Raw genomic sequence first — 23,868 nt, forward strand, 5'->3', positions numbered from 1 at the left:
ACAGTGCCCCTTGCCCAGACGGCGGCTGGCCCAATGAGCCACGGCCGTGGAGCTGCGTCCGGAGCCTGTGCCCCACAACGGGAGAGGCCACGACAGTGAGAGGCCCGCATACCGCAAAAAATTTAAAAAATTAAAAAAATTAAAAAAAAAAAGAAAGTGTCCGTTCAAAAGTAAATCTTTTTTTTTTTTTTTGGCTTCTCTGAAAAGCTTGCGGGGATCTCAGTTCCCCAACCAGGGATCGAACCGAGCCATGGAAGCAAAACCCTGGAATCCTAACCATTACGCCACGAGGGAAATCCCAAAGTAAATCTCTTTAAATTAAGAAGTTAATTGGTTTAAAGAAAGTAGGTGCAAAGTATGCATGATAAAGAAAAATGTGATACTTGAAGACTGGGGGTTTTTCTTCAAAGTCTGCTTCCTGCTCCAAGAGTCACTGATTAGTCTTTTCTCACCTGTAACAGTTTTGAGTTCTAGCCTGTGTCACTGTATCTTCACGTTGTTCCATCATTCAATCAATATCTATCGGGCTGAACACTTGGCATCTGCCTTTGAGGGTCTTACTTCTGGTCTCCTGACTTCGGTGCCTCCTACGAACTTGGCCTTCCTGCGCAAGTTGTTGCCAGGATTAGCAATAAGGAACAGAAAGCCCCCTGCACACAGTAGATGCTCAGTAAATGGCAGTAAAGGGTCTGCAGAGCCCAGGACATCTGGCTCCAGTGCTGTGTGGGCCTGTCTTACTCTTCCCTCCTCTATGATAAAAATCTCCCATTTTATCGAGCATCTACTATGTGCAAGACACTTTGTGTTCATTATTGCTAATCTTGGCAACAACTGATCTGCTGTTGATGGACGTAAGGTTGCTTTCAAGCCTGCAGATGTTGACGAGTCACCACGAAGATCGGTATACACAGGTTTTTTGGGTTTTGTCTTTTTTTGCCATGCCACCTGCGGCATGTGGGATCTGAGTTCCTTGGGCAGGGGTCAAACCCACATCCCCTGCAGTGGAAGCACAGAGTCTTAACCACTGGACCCCGAGGGAAGTCCCTACATGGGTTTTTATTCACGTGTAGGATAAATTCGTAGAAGAGCAATTTTGCGGAATCAAAGGGCAGCCTCGGCCTTGTTGCGGGGTGGCAGGCCCAGGCTGGACATGAGCAAATGTGTGCAGGCAGCACCGGTTGTGCTGGTCGCAGGGTGCAGCCAGCATCCTTCCCTCCCCCAGTCCCTGACCGAATGCCTGTTGAGATTTGACTCAAGCAGTGGACACCGGTGGGGAAGGCAAGGACCACGTTTGCAATTCGTCACGCGAGCCTGGGGAAGCCTCCCAACCCTGGTCCCAAGTTAGCTTTAACCTTCATTCACTGTCTGTCTAGTCCAGTGTGTCTCCCACCTGAACATCAGAGTCATCCAGAGAACTAGTGGAAGATTTGGGGGCCTCACCCTGAGTGACTCTGAGTCAGGGGAATCTGGGCTGGGTCCCAGGAATGGGCCTCTGTGAGTAAAGAGAGTTGCAGGGTTGGAAGGGAAGGGAGGGGGCAGGCAATGCGGGGGAGGGGCATGGGGCCCCCAGATCCGATGCTGGTCTCTAACCATATCTTCCTTTCCCCAGGTTACAACCATCCTGCTCTCATGAAACTCATTCAACAGCCCCAAAATGTGGTGAGTACCCGGGTAATGCAGTGTTCACAGAGATTCAGAGGATCACTGGGGCAGCCTTGGAAATAGTCCATCCATTCAGTCATCCCTTAAATATTTATTGAGCACGTACTATGCACTAAGCGCTTGGTACGCCTTGGGTGAGCAAAAACACAACGCCCTGCTCCCATGGAGGCAGCCAGTTAGCCACACACATAAGTAGAGAATTGCAAACATACTAAGTGCTACATACTGAGGCAGCCAGTGCTATGTGGGTGTAAAACAGTGATAATGATAATAATGAACAATAGTTACGAGCATAATATGTGTAAACACTGTGGCTGGCACTTCACAGATTGAATACTGCCAAGTCTATGAGGCGGCTACTGTTGTTATCCCTGTTTTACAGAGGAGGGAACTGAGGCACAGAGAGGTTAAGTATTTGTCCAAGGTCACACAGCTAGAGGAGGTGCTGGGAATAAAACCCACAGGAGCTGGGCTTTTTGGGGATGGAGGGGCCGGGGGTCAGGGAAGAGTGGTCCCTGCAGGGAGAGGAGGGTGGGAGGGAGAGGAGCAGAGAGCTTCAGGAACAAAAGAGGACAGCACAGCCGGAGCAGAGAGGGCCAGGAAGGATCCAAGTATGACTGGAGTGGCAGGCAGGGGGCAGGTGACACACAGTTTCTCATCCTCGGCACTGTTAACATTTGGAGCCAGATTCTTCTCTGTTGTGGGCGCCGTTGATGATTGATGACACTGGCTGTAACACACATGTGGAGACATGCCTACATGCTGAGTGTACTGCTGAATGAATTTTCCCTTGTAACCCAGTGTTTCCCAACTTTCTTTTTTCAATTATCACTGCCTTAAGGAGCCTTTTTAGACATTAGTTTCCTGTTGCTGCCATCACAAACTATCACCAGCCTAGGGGTTTAAAACAACATGCATTTATGGTTTCACAGATCTTGTGGGTCCAGAGTCTGGCCGGCTCAGCTGAGTGCTCTGCTTTGGGGCTCACGAAGCTGAGGTCAGATCTTAGCTGCAAGCTCTGGGGGAGGATCCGCTTTGGGGCTCGGGCAGGTCGTTGGCAGAGTTTGTTTCACGTGGTCCTTCCATCGTCAAGCCAGCAACGGCTGGTCCAGTCCCTCTCTCTGCCGCTGCCCTTAGCAAAGGGCTTGTGTGGTTGTGCTAAGCTCATCCAGAAAATCCAGAACAGTCTCCTTTCTGAACTGAATAAGAAGCTTAATTACATCTGCAGAGTTCCCTCTGCCATGTGATACTGGGTTGACCAAAAAGTTCATTGCGATTTTCCCAGAAAAAACTGAACGAACTTTTTGGCCAAGCCAATATATTCACAGTCCTGGGGATGGAATGAGGGTTGGGACATCTTCTTGGGGCATCTTCATAATTGTGCCTACAACACACCTATGGTGTGTGGTATATATGTATACGATGTGGTACATACGTAGATAATAAGCGCCATAGAGATGTCTGTGCTTTCTGTATCACAAGGGTAAGATGCTTTTCACCCCCACTGAATTCAACATGCCCTGACCCAGTTCCTATTCCCCCAGACCAAATTAGGCCGACCACTCCCCTTACTTCTAACGGCACATAAGTAGAATTGTACCGGCTGTGCTCTTTATCATGTCTGGCTTATTTCACTCAAAATCCATCTGAAGATGCATCCTTGGTAGCCGCAGAGGATCCGTCCTCCTGGCTCTAATCATTCCATTGTGTGAACACGCTGCAATTAACATCCTACCTACCGCTGATGAGCATCTGGGTCGCTTGCTACTGTGAACCTTCCAGTGTGTCTTTTGATGGCACGTTCACACATCCCATGATACAAGGCCAGTCCGTCTCTGGCCATAGTGATCGCACACAGTTGGCCTCAGCAGATCCCGCCACACAGTTTTCCAAACTGGGGTGGGAATTCTTCTCCCTCCAGCAGTGTGAAAGCTCCGGCCACTCCCTGCCCTCCCGGGCATTGCCTGTCATTGGGACTTGCATTTTTCTCAGGTGTGACATACGTGTCCACACATGACAAAGAGTGTGATTCCTAAAAGGAAATCAAAGAAAAGCAGGGGGCCTGAGAGCCCGACCACGTCAGGAACCGACTATCCAGACTTAAACGTTTTCCCTTGAATCTGAACAGCAGAAGATAATAGGAAAGAACTCGGGTCCTCTTTACCTGTGGGTGTGCCTGCCTGGGAGGGGCCTGGACGTGGTTCTCACCTCCAATTAGCTGACAAGTCTAGGGGCTGCTCCAGCAGAAGCCGCGTCCTCCGGAGGGTGTCTGGCGAGGCCCGTTGGTGGCTCCAGGCGTGTGTTTACATTCAGAGCCCCGCTTTGTTTTGAAACGTTCTGCGGATCCCAGATGCCTCAGCAGTTGGTGCTAAAAAACTATGTCAACAAACACACCAGACACATTTGCAGTGTCAGCTGCCTCCGGAGGCACAGTTGCCCAGCAGCACGTGACTTCCAGGCCCAGGGATTCTAATTTCGGGGGATGCCCTGCCCCCACCCATCCTGCCCGGAACCTGGACCGGATGCCACCCCCCATCCTCCCTTCTCCCACCCAGTCCGGGGCCTGTCCTGGCTCTGCCCCCAACTTCCACTTGGAGTTTCCTCAACAGCCCCTCTTCATCACTCCCTCCCACCTCCACGTCCATTCTCACCTCCTCCAAACCACCCTCTAAGCTGCGCTGTGCCTGGAACCCTCTCCTGGTACCTACTGCCTTCAGGATGCATCCCAGCTCCTCCACTGCAGGTGTAAAGCCCTTTGTGATCTGGCTTCTGCTTCTTCAGCCTCATTTCTTGACATCTGTTTGCTTACTGATGGATGGAGTGCCTACTATGTACTGGGCACTGTCCTTGGTGCTGGATTTGATGGCAAGATCACAGTCTAGATTACAGTCCAGAACAGTCTAGACCACAGTCTGGATCACAGATTAGATCCGTCTAGATCACCATCTAGACTGTAGTCTGGATCATGGTCTATATCACAGTCTGTGCTGACGTCCTGCAGAGGGCACGGTGACCGGCACAGCCTTAGAGAAGTGACAGCTGACCGCCACAAGCTCAGCAGAGTATATCTGGTGCATCAGACCAGACGACCGTTGATTGACGTCTTGGGTCTTCCAAACTCTTAGCGGGAAATGTGCTCAGGTGGTGGTCAAGGTATTTTACCTGTCCTGGGCAGGCTCCTGCCAAGTCATTGAAGTTCTGAGAAGGGCTTATCAACCCTTTTGTACTCCAAACACATCATCCATTATTCATGTGCCGTGTCACCTGGATCCAAAATCTGGGTTCCAGTTAGAACTTCGTATGTCACCAGGGCCATCTCATTACATTGCCCACAGGTTACACAATAATTATTGGGCATTGCACATGCCCAGTCATTGCAATGTGTGATGAGTGCTGACTGACATCTGTGGCACCTTGGCTAGGCTGGCTGGAGGGCAGCTGGCCTAGTCAGCTAAGACATCAGTGTGACCTCCAGGCCTTTTCACCTGCGTGATTCTGTCCTTCAAGACTGAGCTCTTGCCTCATCTGTATGTTGTGTTTTCCCACTGGCTCCTTCTGAGCACCCAAGAAGGGATCCTCATTTTTGCAAATGAGGACTCTAAAGACCAGAGAGGTTAAGTGACTTGCCTCAGGTTGCACAGCCACTTAAACCAAAGCTCATTCTCTTCTCGCTACAGCAGGTCTGATGGTGAGGATTCTAGAAACCTGTCCTCAATTGATTCTGCTACCCAAATTCCCAGGTATCTTCTGTTCTTCATGAATATCACGCTTTGCCAAACAGGAATACCACCTCCACATCTTCCCCGGGCCCAGATAGGCAGTCACGCTGCCAGCCCGGCCAGCCCCTCTGTGAGCCGCTTCCCCCGCTGCCAGTGATGGCAGTTCGCCTCCACCCTGATCTCGTGCTATGCTTGATTTCTTTGGAGCCCCATTAATACCTCGAAGCCAAAACAAAAGGCCCCTCGGCAGCCCCCACAGGCCACCCAAGGTCTCTGGGCTGTGCCAAGTAAACTCGTGTCCAGCACTGACATTTTCGGGTGGAGACTGCTTGCGGTGTCTGGCAGAGGGTGGGATCTGAAGTCAGCAAACCTGGGTTTGAATCGTGGTTCTGCCCCTTCCTGTCTGTGTGACTTGGGGCAGGATGCTTGACCTCTCTGGGCCTCCATTTCCCCAGCTCTACAATGAAAACGGTTAACTCCCTCCACCGCTTATCCTAGACCCACCCGGCTGGTCACAAAGAAGAGGCAACAGAGGTGTGAGCCTGCCACGAACTCTAGTGGGCCACGCCAAATCCCAATGCCACCAGAAGGATGAGTGCTGGGGCTTCCCTATCCTTGGGTTTCCTCCGATGGGGTGATGCCACCATTTGGATTTGCACTGAGTTTATTACACGATTGAGTCCGAGAGAGAGAGGGGTGCCTGAGAAGTTCCCAAATCCCAGGCTCACACCTTCCATACTTTTTAATTCGATGTCTTTATTTTTATTATTTATTTATTTATTTGGCTGTGCCTCTCTGCTTGCGGGATCTTAGTTCCCTGACCAGGGATTGAACCTGCACCCTTGGCAGTGAAAGCGCCAAGTCCTAACCACTGGACCGCCAGGGAATTCCAGACTCAGTGTTTTTATTTTTGACTAATTTCAGATTTACAAGTTGTAAAGATAGTTCCCATCTACCTTTTACCCAGTTTGCCCCAAGGTTAACACCTCACCTCTCTACGGTACCCTTGTCAAAACTAAGAAATTAACGTTGGTGCGTTACCTACTACAGACTTTATTCAGATTTCCCCAGTTTTTCTACTAGTGTCCACTATTTTGGTCCCCAGAATCCAATCCAGTATGCTGCATTGCATTTAGTACAATTCCTTTCTGTTACCCAAATCCACTTCCTGATGACCTCATTGCTTGCCCATTGAGCAGACAGACCCCTCCCGGACTCTTCCCAAGCCTTCCAGGGGGCACTGGCTAGACCTGGAGGGACTGGACCGCTCTATTCTTATCCCCATCTGCATTTCCATTTGTGTCTTTTCCATAATGGTGGTCACGTGTCATCATTATACATTTATCAAAACCCATAGAAGGTACAACACTCAGTGAACCCTAAAGTAAAATTGTAACATTCTTTTTACACGACATTTTTCCGGCAATACAATATCACCTTCAGTTAATGTGCCTTCGTTTACTTAACCTAATGTTGGCATTCAGAGTGGTTCTCTTTTTTGTTGTAAATAACACTCCCTCTTTCCTGGGTATCAGAAGCCAGTGTCTGTTTAGCATCAGGTTTGCACTGTTGATTTCCTTACAGAGGGAAATCCTTCCCTGGACGCACATCTATCAAAATGGTGTGTGGGGGCGGGGAGGAATTTTTCTAACACTGCTTTTTCATATGCAGCTCATTCATTTGTTAACCAGCTCCCTCATCAGATTGCTCTCCTAAGGCTCATTCTATTTAGAAATTGCAGAACTACTGTTTTGTTCCCCCCGTTTTTGTTTTGTTTTTTAAATTAAAGTGTAATTCACATGCAGTCAAATACATCCTTTGCAGGTACAGTTCTGTGGGTTTCAACAAATGCATAATCTGGGAATTCCCTGGTGGTCCAGTGGTTAGGACTCCACGCTTCCACTGCAGAGGGCACAGGTTTGATCCCTGCTCGGGGAACTAAGATCCCACAAGCCACACGGTGCAGCCAAAAAATAAATAAATAAAAATATCTAAAATTTTAAAAATGCATAATTGTACAGCCACTGTCAAAACCCGGACATTTGCACACCCATGTTCATACTGTTCACAGTAGCCCAAAGGTGGAAGCAACCTAAGTGCCCATCAGCAGATGAACAGATACAGGAAATGTGGCATATCCATACAGTGGAGTATTATTCAGCCTTAAAAAGGAAAGGAGAAAAAAAAAAAAAAAGGAAAGAAAATCTGCCGTATGCTGTAACATGGATGAACCTAGAGGACGTTATGCTAAGTGAAATAAGCCAGTCGCAGAAGGACACATAATGTTTGACTCCACTTATTTGAGGTGGTTAGCGGCCTCAAAATCAGAGACAGGAAGTAGAATGCTGGTGGCCAGGGGCTGGAGGGAGGGGAGAATGGGGAGTCAGTGTTTAGTGGGGGCAGAGCTCCAGTTTTGTAAGATCAAAGAGTTCTGGAGACGGATGGTGATGATGGTTGCATAACAATATGAATATTCTTAACATTACTGAGAACATATGCTTAGAAATGACTAAGATGGTAAATTTTATGTTACTTGTTTTTTAACCACAATCCAAAAAAATCCAGACACAAACCATTCATCTCCCCAAACATTCCCCTGAGCCCATGGGTAGCTCCTGACAGCCATGAGCTGTTTTCTGTCCCAATAGTTCTGCCTTTTCCAGAATGTCGTAGGAATGGAGCCCTGCAGTGGGTGACCCTTTGATTCCAGCTTCTTTCACTCGGCATCGTGACTTTGAGATCCTCCCGTGTTGTTAAGTGTGTGGGTAGATTGTTCCATTTCATTGCTGAGCAGTGTTCCATGGTGTGCATATACCACGGTCTATTTATCGTTTCCCCAGTGGAAGGACATTTGGGCTGTTTCCATTTCTTGGCAACTGAAGATAAAAGCCACAACAAACCTTCATATCCATTCACATCTTTGTCTGACATATGCTATCATTTTTCTCTTAGGTAAATACCTCAGAGCGAACTGCTGGGTCATAGGGTGTGTGTCTGTTTAACATTATAGGAAACTGCCAACCTGTTTTCCAAAGTGGCCGCACCATGTTACGTCCCCACCAGCCATGAATGAGAATTCTCACCAGTAATTGTTATTGTCCATTTTTTGTTTTTCAATCATTCTGATTTTTTTTTTGAGATTACAGATTCAGAGAGAGGTGCAAAAAATAGTACAAAGAGGTCCCGTGTATTTTCTATCCAGTTTCCCCCAATGGTAGCATCTTACCTAGTGATAGTGCAATATCCCAACCAAGAAACTGACACTTTGTTTTAAACCCAGAGCAATCCTAGTGGATTCTCTAAAAATGCAGGGAAGTATATATATCATTCCCCACAGCATGGAACACATCCGCTCTGAAAAGCATCGCTGGTGGGTGGGAGCTGGGTCAGGTTGAGAAGTCACTGCTGGTCTCCTGGTTTTTTTGCAGAGCACATTCGTCAACAGACCTGCCCTCGGAATCTTTCCTCCTGAGAACTTTGTGGAGAAGCTCCGGGAGTCCCTGCTCTCAGTGAGTCTGTGGGGACAGCTTGCCACTGTGAGAACCCACCTCTGCCCTTCACCGCGCTGGCCCTCAGCTCTGGTCTCCAGGAGGCTGGAGCAGCAGGGAAGGAAAGGACTGAGATCCATAATATTAAGGATGGGATGTTTCTACTTCAGTCTTGCTCTTCGTGCTGTTTCTTTCATGAAGAGTCTTTTTAATTTTCCTTTGCAAGAAAAGCTGGGATCCCTTGTGTGCGGGAAAAAGGGAACCCGGGGAAGTTAGTATTGGTCCCACGACAGGGCCTTTGCCTTTGCTCTTCAGTCCTCCTTTGGGTTTCAGTTGCTACAAGGATTAGAGTCCTTCAGAACCCCGAATTCCCACCTGTAAAATATGGGTGTCTCTGGAAAGAGGTTGCGTCAGGAGGGATGTCTGGGCTTTTCTTCGCCTTTTTTCCTCTCTGGCCTCCAACCTGGGGCCTTTTGGGGCCTCTCATCCACCCCCCCCCAGTCAGACTGCCTCCGGGACTGCATCCCTGTTTCCCTCCCAGCCTCCCACAGCCTCCAGGGCCCAGTGTGCAGCCCCTGCAGAGGCCCCGCTCCAGCTGGGGGGGTGGGGAGCCCACAGCTGTTTCCCTCCCCACAGGTGGCTCCTAAAGGGATGTCCCAGCTCATCACAATGGCCTGCGGTTCCTGCTCCAACGAAAACGCGTTCAAGACCATCTTCATGTGGTACCGGGTGAGGTTTGGGGCTTGTATGCATGCAACGTGCACACACACACACACACACACACACACACACACACACACGCCCCCCAGCCACACACTCAGCCCTTGTCCGACTGTTCATCCCAGCTGGTCAGAGTATTGGATGTCAGTGGCCATGGTCGAAATCCAAGGAGGGCCACTGCCTGGACCGGGTTTTCCAAACATCCTGGCAGTGTGTAGTGTAAAACCTCCCCAGTGTCATTATACTGTGTTGCCTGAAATAGCATATACCATCTCACAGATCTTCATTGTTGCCAATGGAATAGTAAAGCAACTTATTCATCCATCTATTTATTTCATCACAAGGACAATGAATGGTTTCATGCCTCAGTCCATACGTGTAACGTCGACGTATATGATCAGCTCTTGAGAAAGCATCCCGTCGTTGACTAGATGTTGGTTTGGGTGGAAAGTGGGAGCCCTTCCTGCCCCAGAGCGTGTCTGAGAGTTTGTTCTGTTCCATTTTATCAGAGCAAGGAAAGGGGCCAATCGGGTTTCTCCAAGGAGGAGCTGGAGACGTGCATGATCAACCAGGTGAGCCCAGCATCCCCCCGCCTCATGCGTGGGGCCCTGTCCTCCTCAAGTAGGAGGGTGTCTTAGTTAGCGCGGGCTGCCATAACAAAAACCCTAGACAGGGTGGCCTAAGCAACAGACATGTATGATGTATTTTTCTCACAGTCCTGGAGGCTGGAAGTCCAAGGTCAAGGTGCTGGCCAATCCAGTTTCCCAGGGCAGGCTCTCTTCCTGGCTTGGGGAGGTCCACCTTCTCACTGTGTCCTCCATGTATCTCAGGGAGAGGGATCAGGCTCTCTGGTGTCCATTCCTATAAGGGCACTAATCCCATCACAGGGCCCCAACCACATGACCTCGTCCAAACCTAAGTACCACCCAGAGACCCCATGTTCAGATACCATTACACTGGGGGTTAGGGCTTCAATATATGAACTTGAGGGTGACTTAAACATTCAGTCCACAACAAGGGATCCTCAAGCATTCCAACCCCCTAGTCCATTCCCTTGGTTTCAAGGCCGGCCGAGTGGAATTCTTCCGACTAGCACTCATCAGTTTCCCAGGACAGCTGCCTGTATTTGACCCGTCTAAAGTGGCATTTCATGTATTCTCTAGAATAATCCAAAATGTCAACACAAATGTATGTGCAAGGGTGTTCACCCGTTGGTGTTTAGATTGGCAACCACCTGTATATCCAGTAATGGGGAAAGATGGATTAAGTGTAGGGGTTCCAAGTGGAACCCCAGCAGTTCAGGGAGGCACCAAGGGGGCCAGTGTTGGGGTACAACAGTCAGGGGTGCATGGGGAAGACCAAGCAAGGCTCCAAGCTTCCCAGCCAGCTTCAATCAGAGCAGGCCAGTCCTTCCCCTAAATCCCACTATGATTGAAGCAGAAGTGTATACCGTTTAAAAAAAGGGGGTGGGGGGCGGGTGTTTGCAGATCGAGAGCCACTGAACTCAGTTACCCAACTGTGTCCAAACACAAAGTTCTGCAGCCAGAATAATCACAGAGGGTTTCTCTTGGCCTGGAGACATGTGTGCTATAATTTAGTGAAAACAGTGGGATGTAAATTGCATAGGCACTGTGCTCTCAACCATGTAAATCAGCATAGGGGCACACCTCAGAGATATTGGGGGCTCGGTTCCAGATCACCCCGATAAAGCAAATATCGCAATAAAGCGAGTCACATGATTATTTTTAGTTTCTCAGTGCATAGAAAAGTTATGTTTATACTATACTGTAGTCCATTAAATGTGCAGTAGCCTGACGTCTTAAAAAAATGTACACACGTTAATTCAAACATACTTCATTGCTGAAAAATGCTAACCATCATCTGAGCCTTCAGGGAGTTGTAGTAGTAACATCACAGATCACTGATCGCAGGTCACCATGACAAGCAGAATAATAACCCCAAAGTCGCAAATATCGTGAGAATTACCAAAATGTGACACAGAGACACGAAGTGAGCAAATGCCGCTGGAAAATGGTTCCAGGAGACTTGTTCCATGCAGGGTTGCCACAAACCTTCAATCTGTAAAAAAGTGCAACATCTGCAAAGTGCAGTAAGACAAGTTACGCCCTATATATCACATTCGGAGACTAACAAAGGAATATGACAAGAGGGCATTCTGGGATTTGTGGGAAGAGGCCTTGGAGCTTTTCCCGGGGGTCTCAGGGACCCAGTGGAGATCAGCCAGCCTGAGAAAACACCATACAACATCCCAGAGACTCAGGGGCCCCCAAGGTGGCCTCTGCCACGTCCCCAGCGGCTCCTGAGTCACTGGAGGCAGGTCTGATTCCCTTGCCAGCTGGAGAGTCAGAAGGCAGTGCTGCTGTGCCATTCGCTTGGGGCTGGAAGAAGACTAGGGTTCCTGAGTCCCTCCTGAGCTCAGGGGCAGCCCCGTGGGGAGAGGGAAAGCTGGGGGTCCCACCCTCCCGCTCTGGCCCAGCAGACCTCGTCCTAAGCCTGGGCATGTCCTGTGTGGGGCCCAGCTCAATCTCAGGTCACAGGAGGCAGGTACCACCACCAGCACCTGGCCCATCTGTGGGCTGTGGGAGCAGTCGGGGGGGCAGGGGGACTGAGGCAGGGGAGTTTGAAAAGCCTGCGGACGCCTGCCACTGATGGAAAGGAGAAAGGTGGGTGGTGAGGGCCCAGGGCCAGCGTGCCCGCCCACCTTCAGGCTTGACCGAGAAAAACGGGCCCACATGGTGCAGAACTTGTGAGAAGACAGAGGTTCAGGATATCTATTTCATGAAATCTCTTGATAAAAAACAAACAGAAAACATCACGTGTGGGCTGGATACAGACCTCTGGAGTCCAGTTTGTAACTTCTGCCTGAGAGGGGATACCGGTTCTCCTGAGACTTTCGTACTCCTCGAGGTTCGTGGGGGCCACCACGTGGGTCCCCAGCTCACAACCCTGACTGACGGCTGTTTCTTGGTTCCAGGCCCCCGGGTGCCCCGACTACAGCATCCTCTCCTTCATGGGTGCCTTCCATGGGAGGACCATGGGTAAGGAGGGCCGTGAGATCCCAAGGTGGCAGGTAGAGTAATAATAACAGCAAAAACAATAGTGACGGCTGCCTCTGATCTGGCACTGGCGGCTTCCACATATTGTCTCATCGATAGCATACCGTTCCCTGGAGACTGGGGATGGCTGTTGCCACTTTGCAGATGTGGAAACTGAGGCTCGGCAAGGGAAGGAACATTCCAAGCCCATGCAGTGGCAGAGCTAGGATTTGAATCCTTGTCTCTCTTCCTTCAAAGTCTGTGTTAGTCTGTGATAGATCAGAAAGCAAAGACACACACACACACAAAGACACATGGGTGCCACTTCAGCTTCAGGATGTCCCCAGAACTGGGGTTCTGCAGGCACCGGGCCTCCCTGGGCTGCCCCATCCCCTCCTCAGAGACGGTCCATCCTCCTTCCCTGAGCCAACCTCTGCTCTTCTGTTGTGCTGGGCTTAGGTTGCTTAGCGACCACGCACTCCAAAGCTATTCACAAGATCGACATCCCTTCCTTCGACTGGCCCATTGCACCGTTCCCACGGCTGAAGTATCCTCTGGAAGAGTTTGTGAAGGAGAACCAGCAAGAAGAGGCCCGTTGTCTAGAAGAGGTAAAACCCCAGGTCCTCTCCTCACCTTCCCCTCAACCCTTCACCCCGAGACTTAGCCCCGGGGAAGAGGAACACACAGAGTTTATCCAGGGACCCGCGTGGCGCTCCCTGGGTGGGATGGAGGGACGGGGGCACTTCGTGTCCCAATGTTCCAGGTTGGGAAAGGTACTGAGACATTGATTTTGCCACCCAGCCTCCATCACCCCGCTTCTGGTACCAACTTCTGTATCATGTGAGTTTCTCTGGGGACAAGCTTCATTGCCTCTGGAGTAAGAGAAAATGAACTGATGGAAAGAATACAGGGCAGCTCATAGGACAAACAATTTCATGGCATCCTGTAGTCCACTGTGTGTCAGTCTTCTCCAGAATCCTGGGGCTTTTTTGGGAGCCCTGGAGGTTGCAGTGGGGGCGGGGAGGGACTAAGGATGGGCAACCCTGGTCCCCGTGCCTCCACTTCAACCACAACAGCCCCCCTTTGATCTGTCCCATATATTGGGGTTCCATGTAAGACATTGGAAGGATTCTGTTGCAGGGTGGGGGGTGGCGGGGAATGGCTATCACCCTTCAGATTTGGATTTGAGCTCAAATAAGGCTGGTTTGCCTCTTAAGCTCATCATTCTTTTTAATTAATAGTTAATACCTACTAGGCGTAAAGCAAGGTGCTAGGCACTGGGTATTTAGTGGTAAATAAAAGAGACAAGGTGATGCAGTCCAAGCAAAATAAGGCAAGCTAAATGTCACTACAGCTTTTCTAGTAACTACATTTTTTAAAAGTAAAAATAATTGGGTGAAATTAATTTTAATAACATTTTATTGAACCCAGTGTATCGAAAATAATTGTGTCATGTCATTAATATTTAAAAATTGTTGATGACATGTTTTTATATTCTTTTATTCGTGTTAGATCTTTGAAACGCTGTGTGTATTTTACACGTAGAGCACATCTCAGTTTGGACCAGCTACATTCCAAGCGCTTGATAGCCACATGTCTTTCCTGAATCCTATCAGAGAGTATAGGGTAGTCAGAAACACAGCACTGGACCAATAAGCAAGAAAATAGCCATATGATGACAAATTGCAGATGACACTCTGATTGCAAAGAAAAGCATCTAAGAGCTTCCTTGGGGCAATTGGTGAGACCGAGACTAAAATTGCATCATCCAAATAGAAGGTTTTTCCTTAATTCTGCATAACAGAGAAAGATTGTACTTGTTACTCTATCTAGGTGTATGGTTTGGGTTTTTTTCAATTATGTGTAATTATTAAATTATTAATAAAGTATCACAATTATTTTTTTATTTTTTATAAATTTATTTATTTAATAAATAAATAATGGGGGCTTTCTCTAGTTGCGGTGAGCGGGGGCTACTCTTCATCGCAGTGCGCGGGCTTCTCATTGCGGTGGCTTCTCTTGTTGTGGAGAGCGGGCTTTCGGTGCGCAGGCTCAGTAGTTGTGGCGCACGGGCTTAGTTGCTCCACGGCATGTGGGATCTTCCCGGACCAGGGTCAAGCCCGTGTCCCCTGCATTGGCAGGCGGATTCTTAACCACTGCACCACCAGGGAAGCCCCAAGTATCACAATTATTAGTCTTTAATTATCTGTAAGAAGATGCCCATTTTAGAGCAAGAGTTCAAGAAATATAACCTCTTGGGGAAAATAAGATGCTTTTCTCACTGTTAACAGTTAAAATTTTTTTTCTTATAATGACCTATAATGGAGGAGAATCTGAAAAAGAATGTGTGTGTGTGTGTGTGTGTGTGTGTGTGTGCAACTGAGTCACTTTGCTGTACACCAGAAACTAACACATTGTAAGTTAACTATACTTCAATTTAAAAAATTAGCTTAAAAAAAGTTAAATTTTTATTTTTATTTTTTGGCTGCATTGGGTCTTCGTTGCTGCACGCGGGCTTTTCTCTAGTTGTGGCGAGCAGGGGCCCCTCTTTTTTGCGGTGCGCGGGCTTCTCATTGCGGTGGCAAAGTGATTCAGTCATATATATATGTATGTATATATATATGTAGATATATTCTTTTTCAGATTCTTTTCTATTATGGATTATTACAAGATATTGAATATAGTTTCTTGTGCCATACAGTAGGACCTTGTTGGTTATCTGTTTTATATATAGTAGCTTTTATCTGCTAATGCCAAACTCCTAATTTATCCCTCCCTCCCCACACTTTCCCGTAAGTTTGTTTTCTATGTCTGTGAGTCTGATTCTGTTTTGTAAGTAAGTTCATCTGTATTTTTTTTCATTTTTTTTTTGGCCGCACCGCGTGGCGTGCGGGATCTTAGTTCCCCGAGCAGGGATCGAACCCATGTCCCCTGCAGTAGAAGTGCAGAGTCTTAACCACTGGACCACCAGGGAAGTCCCTGTATGATTTTTTAGATTCCACATATAAGCGATATCATATGACATTTGTTTTTTTCTGTCTGGCTTACTTCACTTAGTATGATAATCTCTAGGTCCATCTATGTAACTGCTAGTGGCATTATTTCATTCTTTTTTATGGCTAAATAATATTCCATTGTATATTTATACCACATCTTCTTTATCCACTCATCTGTCAATGGACATTTAGGTTGATTCCACCTCTTGGCTATTGTAAATAGTGCTGCTATAAACATAGGGGTGCATGTATCTTTCAAATTAGAGTTTTCTCTGGATATATGCCCAGGAGTGGGATTGCTGGATCATATGGTAACTCTATTTTTACTTTGTTAAGCAACCTCCATACTGTTCTCCATAGTGGCTGTACTAATTTACATTCCCACCAACAGTGTAGGAGGGTTCCCTTTTCTCCACACGCTCTCCAACATTTGTTATTTGTAGACTTTTTAATGATGGCCATTCTGACCGGTGTGAGGTGATACCTCATTGTGGTTTTGATTTGCATTTCCCTAATAATTAGTGATGTTGAGCATCTTTTCATGTGTCTGTTGGCCATCTGTATGTCTTCTTTGGAGAAATGTCTGTTAGGTCTTCTGTCCATTTTTTGATTGGGTTGTTTGTTTTTTTGTTATTGAGTTGTATGAGCTGTTTGTATATTTTGGAAATTAAGTCCTTATCAGTCGCATCGTTTGCAAATATTTTCTTCCAGTCTGTAGGTTGTCTTTTCCTTTTGTTTATGGTTTACTTTGCTGTGCAAAAGCTTATAAGTTTGATTAGGTCCCATTTGTTTATTTTTGCTTTTATTTCTATTGCCTTGGGAGACTGGTCTAAGAAAACATTGCTACAGTTTATGTCAGAGAATGTTCTGCCTATGTTCTCTCCTAGGAGTTTTATAGTGCTGTGTCTTACATTGAATATTTAAGTCTTTAAGCCATTTTGAGTTTATTTTGTGTATGGTGTGAGGGTGTGTTCTAACTTCATTGATTTACATGCGGCTGTCCAGCTTTCCCAGCACCACTTGCTGAAGAGACTGTCTTTTCTCCATTGTGTATTCTATGTAATGATAAGACACTATGACATTTTCAACTTAAATTCCAGGGGTCCACAGCACCCCACATGCCCATCCTCCGAGGCTGCCCAAGAGCCTCCACGAATCCTTGTCATGTCCCCCTTTGGAATCCAGGTGGAGGACCTGATCGTGAAATACCGGAAAAAGAAGAAGACGGTGGCGGGGATCATAGTGGAGCCCATCCAGTCTGAGGGTGGAGACAACCACGCATCGGACGACTTCTTCCGGAAGCTGAGGGACATCTCCAGGAAGGTCAGCACACAGGGCCAGGGCTGGATGGGGCCATGGGCCACTTCCAGTTGGTTTTCCAGAGCAAAGGGTTAGCCTGGGGTCCTTGTAAACTTCCAGATGTTCAGATGCTGCCTGTCGGCCTCATGGGTAGAGAAGTTGGGGGTGAGGGCAGGACGGGGGATTCTCCCCTAAAATCTTATTCCAAAGTCAGTCTCCAACCTGCCGTCTTAGTCGGGGACATTCCCAATCAAGAGAACATCCTGGGGAAAGCCTAAGCCTCCTCCCTTTTCTTTCTAGGGATCCCACCTCATCTTTCAGCCCATTGTGGTCCACACTGAACAGAAGCCAAATGAACAAACTTCATGTTAATATCATGTCTATTTTAATGTTTCTTGCACGTATAACTGGCCTGTCCAAGCAGTCAGTTCACGGATAAAGGTGACATGACATGAGTTGATTTAAACACAAATGCTAAGTAAATAATAGTCCGGGTGATGAGCAGAGCTGGCAAACACTGCACTGGAAGTTTGGGAAATGGAGCTGCCTTACAGTTGGGACACCCTTCCTTCTGAGCAGGTCAACTTGCTCAGGGACCGAAGCCGATGGTTCAGGGAGCATTTGATGTTCCGGTTTCGTACCGGCTGAGCAGTTTGAGGCCACGTGCAGACACAGCCCTGCTGGAACTGCCCTCCTGCAGCCTTAGTTTGGTTTTGCACAGCCCAAGAACACAGGCTTGGTTTGAGGTTCAGAAAGCAGTTGCTCTTGGGCTGGATTTGGGGGTCCGAGGTGGGCGGGTTGCGCTGGGTGTTTATTTCTCCTTCATTCCATGTCGGCCAGCACGGCTGTGCCTTCTTGGTGGATGAGGTCCAGACCGGAGGAGGCTGTACTGGCAAGTTCTGGGCCCACGAGCACTGGGGCTTGGATGACCCAGCGGACGTGATGACCTTCAGCAAGAAGATGATGACCGGGGGCTTCTTCCACAAGGAGGAGTTGAGGCCCAACGCTGTGAGTGTGGACCCGCCCGCCCACCCGTCTCTCCTGTCCAGGGCAGGGGAGGGAGGCGGGGCAAGGGGCATCGACTTCTCATTACTGCTTCTTTCTCACCAACAAGGAACTAAGTGAATACCTAATGTGTCACAGAGGTTTCCTAAAGCCTAGTTCTTATCAATTTAATTTAAAGCCAATGATTACGATTACCCCAGCTCTCTCTGCAGGGCTGACTTCATAGCATTCCATTGTCAGGCTTCTAATTTTTTGCTTTGTGCACAAGCAAAAATATTGTTATTAGCTGCTGCTGTGAATGGAGCATTTGCTCTGTGCCTGGCCCAGTTCTAAGTATTCCTCTTGTACTTTTAATCCTTACAACAGTCTAACCAAGTAGATGGTATTTTTCTCTCCTGTTTTGCTAATGAGGAATCAGACACAGAGAGGTCAAGTAAGGCGTCTAAGGTTACACAGCCTGTTAAGTGACAAAGTCAAGATTTAAACCCAGAGCTCATACTCGAAACCATTTTACTGTACTGCCACTTGTACATATGGATTCTCATACACACACACACATGCACAGAGTCATCAAGGGCCCAGGATCGTTCCTTCCACCATTCCTGCATGTAGCTTCCACCCTCGAGGTCACTTCATGATCCAAAATGGCTACTGGAGCGCCGTCTCAATTTGACGCAGTAGGAAGGAAAAAGGAGGGAAGGATAAAGTGGCCCCCTTCTCGTCTTTAAGCAGCCTTCCCAGAAATCCCACAACATTTCTGTTTCTACTACTTTTGACTAAGATCTGGTCACATGGCCACTCCTAGCTGCAAGAGAGGCTGGGAAGTGTGTTTTAGTTGGCTGCATTGACACCCTGAAGGGGGAGTAAAGCAGGTGGTCTTTGAGGGTCAGACTGCCACCAATCCACTCCTGACTCCACCACCTAAGGGGCCATATTTTCACAGACAAATCACTCAACCTCTCAGCACCTCAGCTTCCTCCTTTATAAAATGAGGATTACAGTAATTAGGGGCCAACCGTCTCAGTTTCCCCAGGACTGAGGGATTTCCCAGGACCTGGACAAGTTGGTGTCCCTAATAGTAGTACCTGCCTACAGGGTTGCTGTTACGGAGAGATTTTGGTGAGACCATATGCATTATCCTCCCAGCACTTAGTAGCTACTCGCTGGGTTAGTCTCTCTCCTCTTAAATGGGGAGAAGTGTGTCTGGGGTGTGCCCGGAACCCTTCTGATGCCCCGTGTCTTGTTCCAGCCTTACCGGATCTTCAACACGTGGCTGGGGGACCCGTCCAAGAACCTGCTGCTGGCTGAGGTCATCAACATCATCAAGCGGGAGGACCTGCTGAATAACGCGGCCCATGCTGGGAAGGTCCTGCTCACGGGACTGCTGGACCTCCAGGTACTCCGCCCGGCCCCACCCCGGCCCTCCCGGATCCCCATCCACGGCTCCCCACGGCCCCCGCGGGCAGCAGCTGAGCTCTTCAGTGTAGCATCACACCCGCTGCTCCAGCGATTCTGAATAGGCTGCGCCATTTCTGTAGGGGACGCCTTTCCACCACTCCGTCCCGACCCCGTTCCCAGTTCCTGAACTCCCGGTTTTCTGCTGACACTGAGTTCAGGCATCCCTCCTTTGAGAAACCTCCCCAACATTCCCTGTCTCTCGTTCCCACTCATGTGCCCACTATTCCCTCCTCTGGACCACCTTCTACATCCTGATCACTCCGTAGCAGCGCTCTCCAGGGGGATAGATTGCTAGCTATGCACATAACTTCAAAGGTCCTAGTACCCATACTAAAAGTGAAAAAGAAGGAGCTGAAATTAATTTGAATAATATATTTTACTTAACCCATCATATCCAAAATATTATTTCAACATGCCACCAATATATAAAATAATTCAATATTTCTTATTCTTCTCATAATAAGTCTTTGAAATCCAGTATGTATTTTACACTTACAGTGCATTCCAATTTGGACTCACATTTCAACAGCTACATGTGGCCACCTCATTGGACAGTAGAGCTCTTTATTATAATTATTTGTCTTTGTTATGTCTACTTCCTGCCCAACACGCTCTCCTAGATTTGGGGATGGGGGATGCTGCTGGGAGGAACCACAGTGTTTCCAGGACTGGCCAGCCCAGCTCAGGAGTTAGGAGGAGAGATGACCCTCCCCAGAGGGCTGGATACAAAGAGCCCTTCCTCCGGGAGCTTGAAGCACCCAGTCACCAGTGAGCTGAGCAGATCCACTGATGGTGATGGTGATGGTGATGGTGATGACGAAGCGAGGAGGGATGGTAGTGATAACAGCTTCCATTTACTGAGAGCCTGCTCCTGCCAAGTTCCGTAATAGGGAATCTCATACACTCTTAAGTCCAACGGTAACGCTGTGGGTGTAGACACCACTATGATCCTTATTTTACAGATGAGGAAACTGAGGTGTGGCGGGTTATTAACTTGTCCAAAGTTACACAGCTTGCACTGGGATTTGAACCTGATTCTTGTAGCCTTCAGAGCCCATGTTCTTTTTTTTTTTTCTATTTTTTGACGGGATCTTAGTTCCCCATCTAGGGATCGAACCCAGGCCCCCAGCAATGAAAGTGCCGAATCCTAACCACTGGGCCGCCAGGGAATTCCCAAGCCCATGTTCTTTGCCAGCGTTTACCTCTCTGACGTGATCAAGGACATAACAATAATAATTATTATTATTTATTATTATTATTTCCATTAATTGAGAACTTGCTCTGTGCCAAGCATTGTGTTAAGTGCCTTATCTCATTTAATCCTCAGAATAGGATTGCTGCATTTACGGGGGAGAAAAAGCAGGTCCCCCCCACAGTTAAATTTAAATTTCACAAGTCTGAAGCCCAGGAGGGAAGGGCAGACACTGGACTTGGTTCCAGTCACAGGGCAGAGGCAGGAGATTCAGGGACCACCGTCTTCCTCTCCCAGGTAGGGATGCCAGGACACCCGGTTAAATTTAAAAGATGGCAACTAATTTTTTTTTTCTTTAGCGTAAGTATATCCCATGCAACGTTTGGGACATATTTATACTAAAAAATTAGAAGTTGCTTATCTGAAATTTAACTGGGTGTCCTGTGTTTCTTCTGGCACCCTTAACCCAGAACAAGTTGAAGTTAGGAAACTACAATTCTCCTCATTTTCTGGATGAGGATGTGGGGAGCTTTAAACCCAGATCTGCCTGATTGCAGACTCTGAAGGGGCAAGTGTGGCTGCTGAGATAGCTGAGAGCCTCTAACTGTGCTGTAGCTCTAGGGGGAATTTCTTTTTCTTTTCTTGGGCTGGATTTGCATTTAGACTGAGGCTGGGCTGGGGTAGGTGCTAGGAAAAGCCTCTGGGAAGGGTGGAAGGATCGGGCCCTTCCCTCCTGCCACAATGTTCCTTCCCCTGTCACCAGCGTGGCAGGAGAAATGTCAGGCACTTACTTATGCCCCCTGTGGGGACAGCTGCACCCTGCTTGCAGTTGTTGGTGTGGAGTATGGGATGCGCCAGGGCCGGGCTCGGCAGGGATCTTGTTGTTCTGAGGCTGTCACAAACGCAGGCCGCCCCTGTCCTGAGTGACCATGAGGTCCACGTGGGCTGATGGCTGCCTTTCTTGGCTTTGATGCCGGCCTTGTGTCCCCACTGCAGGCCCGGTACCCCCAGCTCATCAGCAGAGTGAGAGGACGAGGCACCTTCTGCTCCTTCGACACGCCAGATGAATCCATACGGAATAAACTCATTTCAATAGCCAGAAACAAAGGTAAGGCAGCCAGGGGTACCCACATTTCCTGGTGGGGGGCCCGGAGGGAGGGGGAGGGGAAGGTGATTCACAGGACTGAAAATAGTCTGAGTTGCCTTTCTCAAAAGAAGAGAAAGTTACCAGGGAGCTTTCCTTATACATTTATTCATTCAACGATATTCGCCGAGAAGGTGAGCAGAAGGTGAGAGGTACCAACTCTGGAGAGGGTCAGGAGAGCCAGGGTCCCTTCCTTCAAGGAGCTTGCAGTCTAGCAGGAAGGGGTGACATCAAAGAGAATATTCCATATTACAGTTATAAGTCCTAGAACAGAGGAAAAGGAGCTAGAGAACGAATAGCTGGGGGAAATGTCCAGGAAATCAGGGAGGGCTTCCTTGAGGAAGTGGCATTTTACCCTACATCTTGCTGGATGAATAGGGATTGGCCAGGTGAAGAAGGTGAGAAGGAGCATTCCGGGCAGGGGAAGGGATGTGTGCCTTTAGCTGGGCAGAATGGGGCATACAGAGGGAGAAAACAAATGCATGGAGTGGAATGAGGGACAGACGGGTGGCAGGGGGTGAATCAGGTTTACGTCAGCCTGGGGATGAAGTTCGAGATTGTGGACTTTCTCCTAAGAGCTATAGGAGCCATGGAAGTTTTAAGTGGGGCAGATCAGAGAGCCTACTATGTGTCAAAGCTGGTGTCTTTCACCTGGACCATCTTAGAGAATCCTGCAGCAGCCCTGAAGGGCAGGGGTAACTCGCCTCCTCTTGAGAATGAAAAAACTGAGTCTCAGCGACGCTATATAACCCAGCCAAAGAGCCCCATCTAGTCAGAGGTGAAATCGCCCTTTAAAAGAAGCAGATTCTGAGAATTCCCTGGCAGTCCAGTGGTTAGAACTCCACACTCTCACTGCCGGGGCCCCGGTTTGGATCCCCGGTTGGGGAACTGAGATCCTGCAAGCTGTGCAGCGCGGCCCCTCAAAAAAAAAACAAAACTCAGATTCCGTCCTTCATAAGCGCTGCTAACCTGCCTACACTTCTGTAATTTACTTCTTATTTTCTTTCCCCACCACACCAGGAGTTTCTGGAAGGCAAGGACTTTATGTCAGGATTTCTCAATCAGTAGGCCTAGCTCAGGGGCAGCAGAGCTGGCCTTCAAAGTTGGAAGTGAGGGAGGGGAGAGAAGGGCAGCTGAGCGGGCCGGTGAGAGAGAATGGGAAGGAGGGCTGGACGGGTGGCTGCAAGGAAGGACAGAACGGTTCGGATGGATGGGGCAGCCACCGTGTGTGACCTCGTCCGGCTCCCCAGCCCGTGACTCCAAGCCCAAGCCCCTAACCCACCCCCGCCTCTCCTTTTAGGCCTGATGCTGGGGGGCTGCGGCGACAAATCCATCCGCTTCCGTCCCACTCTGGTCTTCAGGGACCACCACGCACACCTGTTCCTCAATATTTTCAGCGACATCTTAGCCGACTTCAAGTAAAGAAGCCATTTCCTCCACGCTCTGAGGAAGCCCTGATCTCACCCCTTGTCAAATTGATTAGTTTGCCTAATTCATGTTTTCACTTAAAGTATCAGAGGTGAATGCATAAACTGGAGGATTATTTGTGGGGAGGGAATGTTTCTCGTGGCTTGGGGGGAGGGGAGGGGCTGGTTTGCTCTCTCCCTGCAGAGCCAATGGTGGACATTGGTTTTAAGCCCAGAAATTCTGCTTGAGCCCTGGACGTAGTCTTAGGTTGGGCCCCGAGGGTCCTGGCCAGGTTATCTGCCATCCTCGACCCCAACGATACCTTTGGAAGCCAGTCAAGGGAATGATACCTGCTCCTGGGGCTGGTGGCTGGGACTCCTGGGTTCCGTCCCTCTCAAGTGACGTGTTCTGAACGGGGAGGACGCTGGCTCCCCCTGCCCTATGCAGGCAGACATGCTTACCCCTCGCGCCCAGGCCCCGAAGCTCTGAGCATGTCCCATGCGCAGTCCAGTGACGGGCAGGACAGAGCATATTAAGGCAAGAGAGTAGGGACACGGCATTGAGCTTGGGGGTGTGGGAAGGGGTCTTCTGGCCTCCTAAAGAGTAGGGCCACTCCCCCGATCCATCCGGGGATTCCTCTCCAAACTGTGAATTCTCGCCTTCATGGGACTTCGTCCTGGGAGAATCTCTGGGTGGCATCGCCAACAGGTCTTACTCACCAC

The 23,868-nt window shown here is 48.7% G+C and overlaps 1 protein-coding gene across 1 annotated transcript in view; it reads left to right on the forward strand.

Moving 5' to 3' along the window:
- ABAT (4-aminobutyrate aminotransferase) overlaps window positions 1-23,263 on the forward strand; it is a 36,235-nt gene extending 12,972 nt beyond the window's left edge. Inside the window, exons 5-15 of the mRNA XM_007469928.1 lie at window positions 1,610-1,659; window positions 8,810-8,890; window positions 9,506-9,598; window positions 10,099-10,161; window positions 12,585-12,648; window positions 13,105-13,253; window positions 16,827-16,964; window positions 17,781-17,948; window positions 19,195-19,341; window positions 21,592-21,703; window positions 23,040-23,263. Coding sequence (XP_007469990.1) covers window positions 1,610-1,659; window positions 8,810-8,890; window positions 9,506-9,598; window positions 10,099-10,161; window positions 12,585-12,648; window positions 13,105-13,253; window positions 16,827-16,964; window positions 17,781-17,948; window positions 19,195-19,341; window positions 21,592-21,703; window positions 23,040-23,161 — 1,187 coding nt within the window. The 3' untranslated portion in view covers window positions 23,162-23,263. The remainder of the gene's footprint in view (window positions 1-1,609; window positions 1,660-8,809; window positions 8,891-9,505; window positions 9,599-10,098; window positions 10,162-12,584; window positions 12,649-13,104; window positions 13,254-16,826; window positions 16,965-17,780; window positions 17,949-19,194; window positions 19,342-21,591; window positions 21,704-23,039) is intronic.
- The last annotated feature ends 605 nt before the right edge of the window (window positions 23,264-23,868 follow it).

The sequence above is a fragment of the Lipotes vexillifer genome, unplaced genomic scaffold (genome assembly GCF_000442215.2).
Source record: "Lipotes vexillifer unplaced genomic scaffold, Lipotes_vexillifer_v1.1 scaffold1120, whole genome shotgun sequence".
Taxonomy (NCBI): domain Eukaryota; kingdom Metazoa; phylum Chordata; class Mammalia; order Artiodactyla; family Lipotidae; genus Lipotes; species Lipotes vexillifer.